The sequence below is a fragment of the Vigna unguiculata genome, chromosome 2 (assembly GCF_037176805.1).
Source record: "Vigna unguiculata cultivar grain cowpea cultivar isolate G323 ecotype 2 chromosome 2, ASM3717680v1, whole genome shotgun sequence".
NCBI lineage: Eukaryota > Viridiplantae > Streptophyta > Magnoliopsida > Fabales > Fabaceae > Vigna > Vigna unguiculata.
The window spans coordinates 33,884,573-33,898,405 of record NC_140793.1 but is presented as its reverse complement, the minus strand read 5'-3'; the positions used below and the strand labels follow the sequence as shown (position 1 = coordinate 33,898,405).

At 37.5% G+C, this 13,833-nt stretch overlaps 4 protein-coding genes across 7 annotated transcripts; 2 read left to right on the top strand and 2 right to left on the bottom strand.

The window, feature by feature from the left end:
- Positions 1-608: 608 nt before the first annotated feature.
- On the bottom strand, positions 609-3,055 carry LOC114173064 (pentatricopeptide (PPR) repeat-containing protein). Its single transcript, XM_028057281.2, has one exon. The coding sequence runs from the start codon at positions 2,972-2,974 to the stop codon at positions 815-817; it is 2,160 nt and encodes a 719-aa protein (XP_027913082.1). The 5' UTR covers positions 2,975-3,055; the 3' UTR covers positions 609-814.
- Positions 3,056-3,456: 401 nt separating this feature from the next.
- LOC114173176 (uncharacterized) lies at positions 3,457-7,657 on the top strand. The gene is made up of 5 exons (XM_085669696.1): positions 3,457-3,901; positions 4,125-5,946; positions 6,039-6,262; positions 6,331-6,588; positions 6,676-7,657. Exons 2-5 carry the CDS (start codon positions 4,132-4,134, stop codon positions 7,454-7,456), a joined length of 3,078 nt encoding a protein of 1,025 aa, XP_085525822.1. The 5' UTR covers positions 3,457-3,901; positions 4,125-4,131; the 3' UTR covers positions 7,457-7,657.
- Positions 7,658-9,452: 1,795 nt separating this feature from the next.
- LOC114173037 (uncharacterized) lies at positions 9,453-10,231 on the top strand. The gene has a single exon (XM_028057233.2). The coding sequence runs from the start codon at positions 9,537-9,539 to the stop codon at positions 9,852-9,854; it is 318 nt and encodes a 105-aa protein (XP_027913034.1). The 5' UTR covers positions 9,453-9,536; the 3' UTR covers positions 9,855-10,231.
- A 598-nt stretch (positions 10,232-10,829) lies between these two features.
- On the bottom strand, positions 10,830-12,881 carry LOC114174146 (Vacuolar protein sorting 55 (VPS55) family protein). 4 transcript variants are annotated; one of them, XM_028058918.2, is made up of 5 exons: positions 12,749-12,881; positions 11,663-11,772; positions 11,523-11,562; positions 11,338-11,419; positions 10,830-11,187 (listed from the first exon to the last, which is right to left on the bottom strand). In XM_028058918.2, the coding sequence occupies exons 2-5, from the start codon at positions 11,759-11,761 to the stop codon at positions 10,995-10,997; spliced, it is 414 nt and encodes a 137-aa protein (XP_027914719.1). In that variant the 5' UTR covers positions 11,762-11,772; positions 12,749-12,881; the 3' UTR covers positions 10,830-10,994. The 4 variants fall into 4 exon arrangements, with proteins under 4 accessions (XP_027914719.1, XP_027914721.1, XP_027914718.1 ...); XM_028058920.2 differs by having other exon boundaries at positions 11,663-11,775; positions 12,749-12,865; XM_028058917.2 differs by having other exon boundaries at positions 11,663-11,817; positions 12,749-12,853.
- Between the last annotated feature and the right edge of the window lie 952 nt (positions 12,882-13,833).

Below are 13,833 nucleotides of genomic sequence, written 5' to 3'. Positions count from 1 at the left end.
TTTGACTACTAAATTTTGACAACTTTCTCTTACAACATAAAGTGTCATCTTCTAAGTGGTTTTGAAATATTGAGAATAAGAAAATGAAAAAATGGAAAACCACTTAGAAGATGTCACCTAAGACTATAAGAGTAAGTTGTCAAAATTTAGTAGTCAAAAAATCATTTTCCTTTTACATAATACCTGTCTTGAAATGCTTAGTATATTATAGGCACAGCTTTTACACTTTTATTTTCTGTCCTGATTGTGTTCCCTGCACTGCACTAATGTCATTTGAAAATTTGCAGACTGGTATGGAATGGTACAAATACAGGTTCCTGTAAAAAATTATGCTGCATTGAACCCTTTCTGTTTTTAATGTTTTAAATCCATTTCATTGATCTTTGCACTGTTTTAGAATAGATTTAATATATTCCCCCATTGTTTGTTTCATTTCTAAGGTGATAATCGGGCACATTTGAGCTACAAAATTAGACAGTTTCTTGGATTAGACAGTTTCTAGGTTGTTTCCTATATATAGGAAATTAGAGAAAGAACTGAGATTATTGCTAGAGTTCTATGCTACAATAGTCTCTAACAAGGATCCAAGGAAAATATTGGAAAGTGGGGACTCTGAAATAGGCTGTGGTGGCGTTTTACCTATCATAGCATAATTAAATAATAAGTCTTGAATGCCTAACTTTTTACGTTAAACTATCCTATCGCTGAATCCTATCATCCTCGACGAGGATAAGGCTACAAATATTTTACATTCTCAAAATTCTATGATAGTGGAAGCCAGGGGCACTATCCAGATAATAGCAAATAACATCTCTTAAAGACACGCATGCAATTTATCGTCCGAGAAGAAAATATGAACTGTCCCCTTCACCAGTATCCAACTACATCCGGGTGCCTTCCTCACACCCTTCAACCTCATTTCTTTTCTTAATCTCATCTCCTCGGTGTGCCTATCATTTGCGGCATATATGTTACAAAGGGCCACATGGCCAGGCGCATTTAAAGGATCCAATTCAAACAATCGTTTGGCTGCATGCGTAGCAACATCTGTATCAGTTTTATTCAACCCACACACTCCAATCAGAGCCCCCCAAACGGCATGATTTGGTTCAACAGGAAGCTTCAAAACAAACTCCTCTGCATCCTTCACCTTTCCTGCTCGACCCAGAAGATTGATAATACTGATGCAATGCTCTAAACTAGGTTGAATAGCAAAAGCATTGACCATGGCAATAAAAAACTCCCGCCCCTTGTCAACAAGACCCGCATGAGCACATGCTGTCAGGACACCCAGGAATGTAAGGCCATCTGGGTAAATTCCAAGTTCAAGCATAGTTTCATACACTTTTATAGCTTCACTGGCCCTGCCATGATCTGAAAGACCCATGATCATGGTGTTCCAAGAAATTTTGTCCCGGCAAGTCATGTTAGAGAATACCCTATATGCATCATCTATCTCCCCACATTTTGCATACATTGCAATTAGAGAGTTCTCAAGAATCAAATCATCTTCATTCACAGTCTTGAACTGCATACCATGTAATTGCCGCCCCTGATCTAGATATGCAACTGAACCCATAGCTCCGAATAGAACAGCATATGTAGAACTCATAGGAGAAACACCATGATCCATCATCTCAGAAAATAAGCAGAAGGCTTCAGCAATAAGCTCATTCTGCACATACCCGTAAATCATCTCAGTCCACGCAATGGAATCCCTATCAGGCATGTCATTAAACAAATTCCAAGCCTCCAGTACTCGCCCAACGCTAAGATAGCCAGCAATCATGCAAGTGGACGCAACCTTGTTCCGAGTGGGTACCATGTCAAACAACTCTTGAGCTCTTGCCAACTGACCGGCCCGAACATAACCATTTATCATGGAATTGAAACACTGATCATCAGAGTCTTTCAGATTACCTTCAAACACATTGCGAGCAGAATCCATCATACCAAGCCCAGAGTACATCCTAACAAGACCTCTATGCAACCTACCATCATAATCATCAATCCGCCAGCTGTTAACAATCAACTGAGCATGCACCTGCTTGCCAAGGCAACAGAAACCCAAACCACCACATGCATAAACAAGAGAAACAAAGGTCTCTCCGTTGGGTTGGGCATCAGAAACTCTCACCATCTCAATAAAAAGCAGCAATGCCTTTTCATACAAGCCATTCCAAGCAAACCCACCAATCATAGCAGTCCAAGAAACAATATTTTTCTCCGGCATAGCCCGGAACAAACACCAAGCACCTTCAACATCCCCCTCACGGCAATAACCAGATATCATGCTAGTCCAAGTAATCACATTCCTAAACTCCATCTTCTCAAACAATTCTCTAGCCTCGTCCATTCTACCACTCTCAACATACCCCGCAATCATAGCATTCCACGAAACCACATTCTTGCAAGGAGTCTCCTCAAAAACCATCCTCGCATCCTCCAAATCCCCACTCCTAAGCAACGCCACCACCATCGCGTTCCACGAAACAACATTCCTCTCAGGCATTACATCGAACACCTTCCTCGCATCGTCGATCCTCCCCGCGTCTGAAAACCCACACAGCATGGCAGTCCAAGAAACAACGTTCTTCTCCAGCATGGTCTCGAAGAACCGGGAAGCCTCCTCGAGCATGCCGGAGCGGATGTACGCAGTCAACATGGCATTGCTAGTGACGAGGTTTCTGTGAGGCATAATGTCGAACAGTGTGCGAGCTTCGGCCACGTAACCGTGGCGGGAGAAGTTGGAGAGTAGCTTGGTCCAGCGAACCACGCGCGCGTGAAGGTCACCGCCGGAGGAATTTTGAAGGAGGTTTCGCGCTTCGTGGTGGCAGCCATTGGATAGGTAGTGGAGGAGCAGAGGCTCGTCGCATTCGCATTGGGAATGGTTGGTGCCATCATAGACATAACGCACACTGCGAAATGAACATGTCAAAATCCGCACCAAGGTTGATGAATGGTGACGCAGCATGGCCCAGAAACCATTGGGTTTTCATGCTTACTTCACCACTGTCTAAAAACAAATCTCTCCTTTTTTTTTCAAACAAAGTAACAAAGCAGGATTTTCAAAATTCTCCACAAGCTTAGTAAATAAAAAATAAAAAATTTAGTATAAAATGCAAAGATAGAAAACAAATAATAATAACACTAATTGATCAACCGGTATAAAATTTGTTTCAACATAATCAATCATTTTAAATTTTAAATATGTCATTATGAAAAATAAATAAAATTTTATCATTAAAACTGCTATAAAAAAATAGAAATTGTTATATTCTACAAAAAACAAATATTAAAATAGTGTATTTGAAGCATGGTTTTAAAAGAAATTAAAAACCATTATTTCCAAATACATACTTTATTTTTATTAATATAAAGTCATGTTTAAAATATATTTAGGTTATAGAGATTACCTCTCATAACATATTAAAAAACAGGCTTAATTAGACTTTTCATCCTCTACTTTATATCCGAGGTTCATTTTGGTCCTCTTTTTTTTTCGGGGTTCAATTTAGTCCCTTAGTTTGTGTAGGAGGTTCAATTCAGTCCTGTGTGTTAACAACGTTAAAAAAATTAACGGCAGAGTGATCTGATGTGATACTGTGGCAATTTTACATGATGTGTCACGTAGGGAAATCAGCTTATGTGGACAGTTCAGAAAGAGAAATTAAAGTCAGTGGTAAATTGAAGAAGCGAAATTAGGGTTCGTGGAAGAGGCGAAAATCTGGTGCAAAGAGGAAAGTTATATATATATTCGAGGAAGAATTTGGGGATTAGTATTGAACAAATTAGGGTTCGAGGAGGAAGCGAAAATCATTGAATCAATGTATTAGGGTTCGCGGTCTCCTTCGGTGCGACAAAGGTTCGTCGCTGTGTTCGTAGTGGGACGAAATCGAAGGTAAGTTTTCTGGTTTTTTTATGGATTGAATGTCCTATTTTACTTATATAGTGTTGTCTTTGTCGGCGTTGGTATTATTTTGTGTTATTCTGTCTGTGTGTGTTTGTAATGGTGTGTGACTTGTGGTCCCGTTTTAACTTTTTTGGGGTATGGGATGTAATATGTATTGTATATGTGGGCATTGGTTGTGCGTCGAGTAACTTGGAATATGTATTTTTTATAGGTTTGGGATGTGTGACGATAGATTTGAGGTGGTGGTCCACCATGGGGGATACTTTGAAAGGAATGAAGGTAGGTGGAGTTATAGTAATGGGTTAACGTCCACGTTGGCGTGTGACCCAGATAGGTGGAGCTTTTTTGAAATAATGGGAATACTTAGGGAAATGGGTTATGTAAACATTAAAGATTTGTGGTATAATGTTAGTAGCTCAGAGGTATTGGAGAACAACTTGAAAATTTTGAATGATGACATGGGTGCAATGCAAATGGTTAGAATTGCTAGAAGGAATGGGCAGGTTCATATGTATGTTAATCACTCAATTTGTGAAGCTGAAATGCAACAGGATATGGAATATGAATTGGAAGATGACGCAGATAGTCACCATAACATTAGGGTGGAGCCACAAACTGAATTTGAGGAAACTGGAGTTGATGTAGTAGTTGAAGGTGATGAAACTGGAGCTGATGGACTAGGTGTAGATAAGGAAACGGGAGTTGATGCAGAAGTTGAAGGTGATGAAGCTGGAGATGATGGAGTAGGTGTAGATAAGGAAACTGGAGTTGGTGCAGAAGGTGATGAAGCTGGAGGTGATGGAGTAGGTGTAAATAACGAAACTGGAGTTGGTGCAGAAGGTGATGAAGCTGGAGGTGATGGAGTAGGTGTAAATAACGAAACTGGAGTTGGTGCAGAAGGTGATGAAGCTGGAGGTGATGGAGTAGGTGAAGGTGATGAAGCTGAAGGTGATGAAGATGAAACTGGATCTGATCTAGTTGATGTTAGTGTCCATTATGAGGACAATTTATGGGAAGGAAATGGGGAAGAAGATAGTGAGGATGATGATTTAGAATTTGATTGCAGTGACCATGTTGATATGCGAGATAGGGGGTTATTTGATGATGGGTGGGAATCAGATGAAATGTACAGCGATGATCCAAGCAGTGATGACTCATTGGCAAGTCGCACCCAATGTAAGGCAAACTTTGGGACCTTTAAAATGCCCAAAAGTATGGCCCAATACCAGTGGGAAGTTGGAACATATTTTCCAGATAAAGAGGCATTTATAGAGGCAATAAGGACATATGGAGTGCAATCTGGAAGAAGGCTTAAACTTCAAAAAAATGATAAACGTAGATGTAGAGTGATATGTTTGGGTGGGAAAGGGAAGTGTTCTTGGTTTGCATATTGTGCTTATATGGCTGAAACACACATATGGCAGTTAAGGAGAATTAATGACAAGCACAAGTGCAGCAGAGAATTCAATGTGAAAATGCTTAATGCTAAGTGGTTAAGTGGTAGGTTGGAAAACACATTAAGAGACAACCCAAGTTTGAGGGCCATTGATATTCGCAATAAAGTTACTAGGAAGTGGAATATTGCTGTGACAAAGTCCATGGCTCGTAGAGCAAAAACACTAGCTGTTGAGCAAGTTGATGGGTCATTTGTAGAACAGTTTAGTAGAATCTATGATTATGCACATGAGATTCTTCGTTCTAATCCTGGTTCTACAGCAAAGGTCAAAGTGGAAGGAAATGAAGGCGAAAAATATTTCAGCAGGTTCTACATGTGTTTAAAGGCTTGTAAAGATAGTATGATTTCATGTCGCCCTTTCATTGGTTTAGATGGATGTTTTCTGAAACATAAGTATGGGGGTGAACTTCTTACTGCTGTTGGAAGGGATGCCAATGACCAAATGCTACCAATTGCCTGTGCCGTGGTTGAAGTGGAAAATAAGGACACATGGACATGGTTTTTGGAGTTGTTAATTGATGATCTTGGGGGACCAGATATCTGTGCAGCCTACACATTCATGTCAGACCAGCAAAAGGTATGGATACTATTTTTGCACAGTTTTGTTATGTCCATTTACTGCTGATATAATTGGTGGTCTGCCTTAATTGATTTAATTGTATTATGCAGGGTTTGTTACCAGCCATTCAATCTCTTTTGCCTGGGGCTGACCAAAGGTTCTGCATGAGGCATTTATATGCAAACTTCAGGAAGAAATTCCCGGGAAAGAATCTGAAAGCTTTAATGTGGGAAGCAGCTCACAGCACATATCCACAACAATGGGAGAAAGTCATGAAGAGGATGAAAGAAGTTAACAACGATGCTTTCAAACATCTGTTAGGAATACCCCCTAGGTAACTTTACTCAACTATGCTGAAACTAATTGTGAAGCATTAATGATTTCTGTGTGGCACTTCTACAGGTATTGGTCAAAGTCAAGGTTCATCCCCAGACCTTTGTGTGACACACTCATCAATAACATGAGCGAGGCATTCAACAGCGTAATTGTACAAGCAAGGAGCAAGCCAATAGTGTCCATGATGGAGGAAATACGTCTTTATATGATGCAAAGATGGGCTGAGAATCGATCAAAGGCAAAATCATTCAAAAACTCAATATGTCCAAGAATCAAGACAAGATTGGACATTGAAACAAAAAATTCCACGAATTGGATTCCCAGGTACATTTAATTTGTTGCACACTCATTTTGATTTAGCCACCATTGCCTCATTTCTGATTTAAACCTGTATTGAATTGTCATACACAGCTGGTCAGCAAATCAGATGTTTGAGGTTAGGCACAAATCATTTACTGGGGAGAAATTTGTGGTGAACATAGACAGCAAGCACTGCACCTGCAGGAAGTGGAGTCTAACAGGGATACCTTGCTGTCATGCAGTGGCTGCAATTAAGTTTTTGAACTTAAGTGAAGAAGATTTTCTCCCTCATTGGTTCAGAATCTCAACCTATGAAGAGACCTACAATTCCATCATATACCCTTGTAATGGGCAGCAAATGTGGACTGAAACAGAATTTCCAGATGTATTGCCCCCTCCTAAACGAATTCTACCTGGAAGACCCAAAAAGAAAAGAAGACTTGAAGCTTGGGATATGAACAAGAATGGGAAGCAGATTACAAAACATGGCATGACTAAAAAATGTAGCATATGCAAAGAAGTTGGTCATAATCGAAAAATTTGTCCCCAACAACCTCAACCAGCACCACCAAGTCAGCCAACACCATCAACTCAGCCAACACCATCAACTGAAACAACACCACCAACTGCAACAGCAGCAGGAAGTCAGCCAACACCACCAACTGAACCAACACCACCAACTCAGCCACCACCACCAACACCTATGACTCAACCAACTCAGTCATCACAACAGCCACCACCAACACTTATGACTGAACCAACTCAGTCATCACAGCAGCCACCACAGTCATCACAGCACCCACACCCATGCCACCTTCCAATTCCTCGTCCAACCATACCTAATAGAAGGCAGAAACTGCAGCATAGGAGAGGACGTGTGTGGAAGCCATGAGGATTACTTATGCTTTTTTTTATGCTGCACGATTTGTTTTGGAGCTTTGATGTATTATGCAGCTTTTACATTTCTAAGTCAAGAATATTATGCAGCTTTTAGATTTCTAAGACAAGTATGTTTTGTCCACTTTTAATTTACATGTTTTACATTGTAAGTTCAAAAGTCCAAAACACTATTGGATGTCTTTTGTGTTGTAACAGCAAGTACAATTATGTGTTTCTATAATATTGGCTTATGATTGAAAAATTGTCGTTATTGAATTGTCGTTATTGAATGTTTGTAATGCTTGTAAGTAGGATACCAAACTCAGATTTCTTTAACAGCAATTTTTCATTAATTAACTAAGTCATACAACAATTGAGCTTTCCAATTACATATTTCAACACAGTAAAAAGAAAAACACTAACTGATACCCCCAATACACAAACTGATACACCCAATACAGATTTCAACACCACCGAATACAGATTTAATCACACACTTTTCATCAATCGTGACAACACAATGATGTTCACTACAACTAATAAACCCACTATCCCTAGTAAAACATTAACAAACATTCTGGATCCCTTAAGTTCTTTTTCCAGAATAAATATCTTCCTTCTTTGCCTTATAATAGTGTTATCCCTTTCATCAGCAGCATCTTCCGAACACCATTTAAAGTAATTACAACCAATGAAAGCTTCACTTCCCCTCTGTTATTGACAACATCCACAACACGAAACAACCTTCATGTTAGTTGCAAACAATTATTGATCATCGAATCACAGAAAAAGGGTGATGGATCTAACCTTGTAATTAGGACAACCCCAAAATTGCTTTCCACCATTTTTAGTAGTTCGAGCTGTTCGTAACACGGCAACTTCTCCACAGTTGCATATGGGCGCTCCACCGTGAGACAAAACACCACCACCATGATTAGATAACCTTGGATTTTGCATACCCCACGAGTTACAAGAGCAAGATGAAGAAGAATGGCCCCTAGACATCACTCGCAATTAGGGCAGATGCTTGCCAAATGAAGCTGAACTTCAGCACGACGAAGAAGACAACTAAATTAGGGCAAATGAACACTTCTATCTCCATAAATAACCTTCTTTGCCACCTCATTACACCACATTGATGACAAGGTTCTCAAAACTTGCCACGTCCCTGTTCCAAATAGACACAATGGCACTATTCTGACGCCGTTTAAGTAAAACTAACGGAAGGGGCCATTTTAAACTGTTTTAACAAATTAGGGGACTAAATTGAACCCCGAAAAAAAAAGAGGACCAAAATGAACCTCGCATATAAAGTAGAGGACGAAAAGTCTAATTAAGCCTAAAAAACACAAACAAAATCAAGAAAATAAATACACTTCAAATTGTGGTATAACATAAATATGTAGCAATAAATTCAACCCAAAAATTTGAATTAGTTTGTCCCTAGTTAGCCTTAGGTCCATGTTTCATATGAGCTTAACACAAAAGAACATCTTAAGAAAATATCTAATAATAATAAAGGATTAAATATGTTTTTAGTCCCTCAACTTTTAGTAAAAATTGAAATTAATTCATTTTTGAAACATTGGTCCAATTTAGTTTTCCAACTTTAAAACTGAATGAATTTTGTCATTTTAAGCAAATTTTATTAAGTTTGGTTAAGGTTTCAAATACATTTTAGGATAGCATTTGAGTTGTTTACACTGTTTGACATATTTTTGCTTAAATGTTAGTTAAAAAATTATAATAAAACACATTTGAAACGCCAAATAAACTTAACAAAATTCGTTTAAAATGACTAAATTCACACAATTTTAAAGTTAAGAAACTAAATTGGATCAAAATTTTAAACAGAGACTAATTCCAATTTTTACGGAACAAAAAATTATTTAACCCAAAAATAATTTATATTTTTAAGATTGCTCAGCAGAATGTTAATGAAAGGACAATTAAGTAATTTGAGTGAGGTAAAAGGAGACGTATGCGTTACATAATGAAACGGTGCAATCCCTAGTAAGGTTGCGAGAGCAAGAGAAGGCATAACATAAGACAGCAGAAGAGGAAAAGAAGACAACCTTAGCCAAAAACAAAGCATGGGTTTACTGTGGTGGCGGAAGGAGAATAAACCCCAAGACAATTCCCAACCAAAACCATCCTCCTCAATTTCCAAATCCAACGCCGCAGACACAACAAAACCCCTCGCTGAGGCCCCAGGCATGAACGGCGCCGTTGAGGTTCCCCGACCACCCAACGCCACCCTGTCGGTTTTCGAGTTCGGCTCCGTCGCCGCTTCCAACGACAAGGTCACACTCGCCGGCTACTGCCCCGTATCCGAAGACCTCGAGCCCTGCCGCTGGGAGATCCTCCCGGCGATTCAGTCCAACGCGCCTCAGTTTCGCGTAGTTTTCTGATTTCATCTCTATCTTCTACTTGTGCCATGGATTCAATTTTATCTATTTTTTGCTCTAAAAACACGTTCGAGTTACTTTAAGCGAAATTCTCCCCATTTTATCTCTCTTTTCTTTTCGTTTTGTCAATTTGGTAACATTGATGATGGATGCATGTTATGTTCTGAGGTTCGTGAATTATTCGTCCCCATTTTTGTAATCAAAAAGTCCCAATGGAGTTAGGTCGTGTTATGTGGAAGATGCTTTTTGTGGGAGGATATTGCAGTGACCACGTTCCTCTGATAGGTCATGGCGTTCATAGACACCAGTTTCCTCAGAACTTGTTATGCAGTGATTCATTCACTAAATTTTAATTTACTCATTTTCTGCTGCGTTTGAAACACTGCTTTTGTGCTTGTTGAATATTACCATTCGCCAACGACTTCTGGAGACTGACAGACTAAAATTATATGATAAGCAAACGTTAATACGAATGTCATCGACGTTGTATTTGTAATCACAAACACGATTTTGAATGATATTGCATATTTCGGTTTTGTTTAAGGTTACGAGAATTCGATGTAAATTGAAATGCGGATATTGTAAGCGCTGCGAATCTCTTTTCCTCTATATTTTGATGGAAATGACTAAGAATGTAAAGATAAGAACTTATTTACGTTCAGAAATGATTTTGAGAGTATCTTAGAAAAATAACTTTTACGAAGTAATATATCGAAAAAAAAATGATATTTGAACTCATCTTTTTTTACCTATTTTTTAACGTAGTATTATAATTACCGTTAGATCATTTATTTTGATTCTTTTTAGTGTTTTAACGTAGTATTATAATTACCGTTAGATCATTTATTTTGATTCTTTTTAGTGATGTGATGATTTAATAGTAATTGAAGTAGTAAATTAAAAGTGGGTCAAAAAAAAGTGGATTAAAGTATCACTGTTCTATAATGAAAACCACACATAGTTAACACAATAAGAAAATAGACCAAAGCAGTCTCATTTCTTAACAGACAATAAACACTCATTGGGGGAGTCAACAAATCATGGTTGAAAGCAAATATACTGTAGTGAAAGTCACAGATGCGAGAAAGCAATAGCGCATGAAAGGAACAAATTCATTTTTACAATGATGAAGCAAATCTGGTATCAGAGGATACTGTATTCATCTTCATCACTCATCCAAAGGTAACATATTACAGTCATTCCAAAGACGAAGTAGGAAGAAAGTTCCATTGCAAAGGCTCCCCAACCAATAACCCCTGCATGCTTCAATATGCTTGGAATGGCAATGCCTCCCACGGTTGAGGCTCCGGTCAAGAACTTGGTAAAATTCACCCAGCTGCTTCATCATTCACAAAACAAAAAATTAAATGATTAATCCACCATCTTGAGTTTCTTTTTGGATAAAAAATTCTAATCAACTTCAATCAGTTAACAAGTTGTACAATAAAAGTTTAATGATTAATTTTACTCAAACACAAGAGTTCACCTATTATCAGATTCCGAGAATATAGAGTCATTAGACCCCGCAAAGAACAGCAAAGGCATTGGTAGAAGCACATATGTTAACACTGCAAGAAAAAACAACCATGGTCACATAACAAATTCAATCAGTAAAAAGAATGAACATATACTACAGTGAAATCAAATTTCAAATTTGCTTTTTTATCTCACCACTTAGCATCGGCCACCAATTATTATACAAGACACATGCCTGACACAAAACACAAATCACAAACATAAGTAAAAGTGGCATTTTTATCAATAAGTCTATTTCTGCACGTATAAATAAAAATTGAAAAGGTAATACTAACCAAAATTTGCAAGACGATTCCCCCAGAGACCAATATTGCCAATGAAAGAAGCTTCCCTGTGTTCAAACAGGTACGCAAATATCCTGGTATGTCTGACATCTCCAAGTCACCTCCTCATGTTATAGGGAAAGAAAAAATAAATCATTAGCACCAGGCTACAAGAGCATTAGATCAAAACAAAGTATTAATGAATGAGCAACTTCAATCAATACATGATAAATGAGATGGAGTTAAACAAAAAGTGACAATCTATATTCAGCGCATGTATGAATTCGCTTTCAAACATTCAAAATCCATTGAAATACTACTAGCTTTTTGTGTTGACAGAGTTTTACTTCAAGCTGGTTTATAGAATAAAAGCATCCAAACATAAACTACTTCACATCAAAATCAGTTTTAACCGTAATCAATTTTTAAACTTTCACCAAACACACACTCAAGAGTTTGTCTTTACAGCATCACAATAAATTCACATGTTGCAATCCCAATTTGTATAAGAAACACAATTTATTCTACCACAATCTATATCCCAAGAGATCACCCCCTATTTAAAAATCCAATACCCTTTCGACATACTTTTACAATCCTAACCATATCTTAGAAATTCAGACCTAAAATAAAATGATCAATTGACCTAAAAGGCTCGAACTAAAGCGTACACAATATTGCATATGTTTCCAGTTGCCATCATGGCAGTGTTTCCATAATCAATTCAAAACAATTCAAAACACCACTATCCCCAATTTGATTAATCGGATGAAGTAAGGGAATAAATGTATTTACTACACATTCATACAATACTCCAGTAAACCACAGACATCAACAACTAAAAACCCAGCAGAAACTCTCGCCATGTCATAAAAAGAAATGATAAATTTAATCGAACGAGCAAATGAATTGGACAAAAATCAAGAACAAAAAGCTCGTCCCAAAGATTAAGTGTTAAAAAAATGGTAATTTTCCTGATAATATACGATATGAGATGGAAAAATTCGATTAGAGCAACGAATAGTGTGGGTAGATAGGGTCCGAAACAAACACGGACAAAGTTTAAATTGACGCAAGAATTGCAAAGAAAATTGGTACCTGTGATTTCGATTGTGTCCTGGAACGCTGTCGCTGAACCTCAATCTTAATCGGATTTTAATTTTGCATTTTGAAACTACCAGAAACCCACACCATCTCGGGTATGTAGGAATCAACGGTCCAATCATAATAGAAAAAAAATAATTAAAATAATTAAATTAAAGGCTTAAATATCTTTTTGTCCTCATTTTCATTTGGGGGTTTGTTGTGGATGATCCTCATTCTCACATAATGTTTAAAATGGTCCTCATCCTCATTCTTATATCGAATGTTTATAATGGTGTATTAGGATGTGTTATGTGTACTGTACAGGTGGCTTAATTAGATATTTGAGGATAAATAAGTGAGATAGGGTTTTGGTAGGAAATGTTTGGGCAGTTGGTGAGTTTTGACAATTTTGTTCCTCCATTCCCAATTGGTATTGCTGCAATCTTCTTCTTCCTGCAATCCCATTATATAGGTATGTAAGTCTGGAATAAGTTAAATTCATAATGGGATTGCAGGAAGAAGAAGATTGCAGCAATACCAATTAGAAATGGAGGAACAAGATCGCCAAAACTCATCAACTGTCCAAACATTCCCTACCAAAATCCTAACTCACTTATTTATCCCCAAATATCTAATTAAGCCACCTGTACCAGTACACGTAATACACCCTAATACAGATCGTGCTACATGTACAGTACTCCGTTAATGATTTAAACAGCGTTAAGAAAAGGACCAAATAAAACATGAATTGCAATTGCGAAAATGAAGACCATTTTAAACATTCGGTAGAAATGAAGAACATTTTAAACATTCTGTGAAAATAAAGATCATTCGCAACAAACACTACGAAAATGAGGACAAAAAGGTATTTAAGCCTAAATTAAAAAACAAAACAGCCACTAAAAGGTTAAATTGTTAAAATAATTATTTTGGTTTTAAAAAAAAAATGAAAAAAAAATGCACACTGAAACACTGAATTCTTTGTATATAATAGTATTTTTCATTAACAAAATTAATTGTTAAAAGTTTAATAAGCTTTTAAAGAGTTTGGTATAGTTATTGATATTTAAGAAAAATCAAAATATTTAACTAAACAT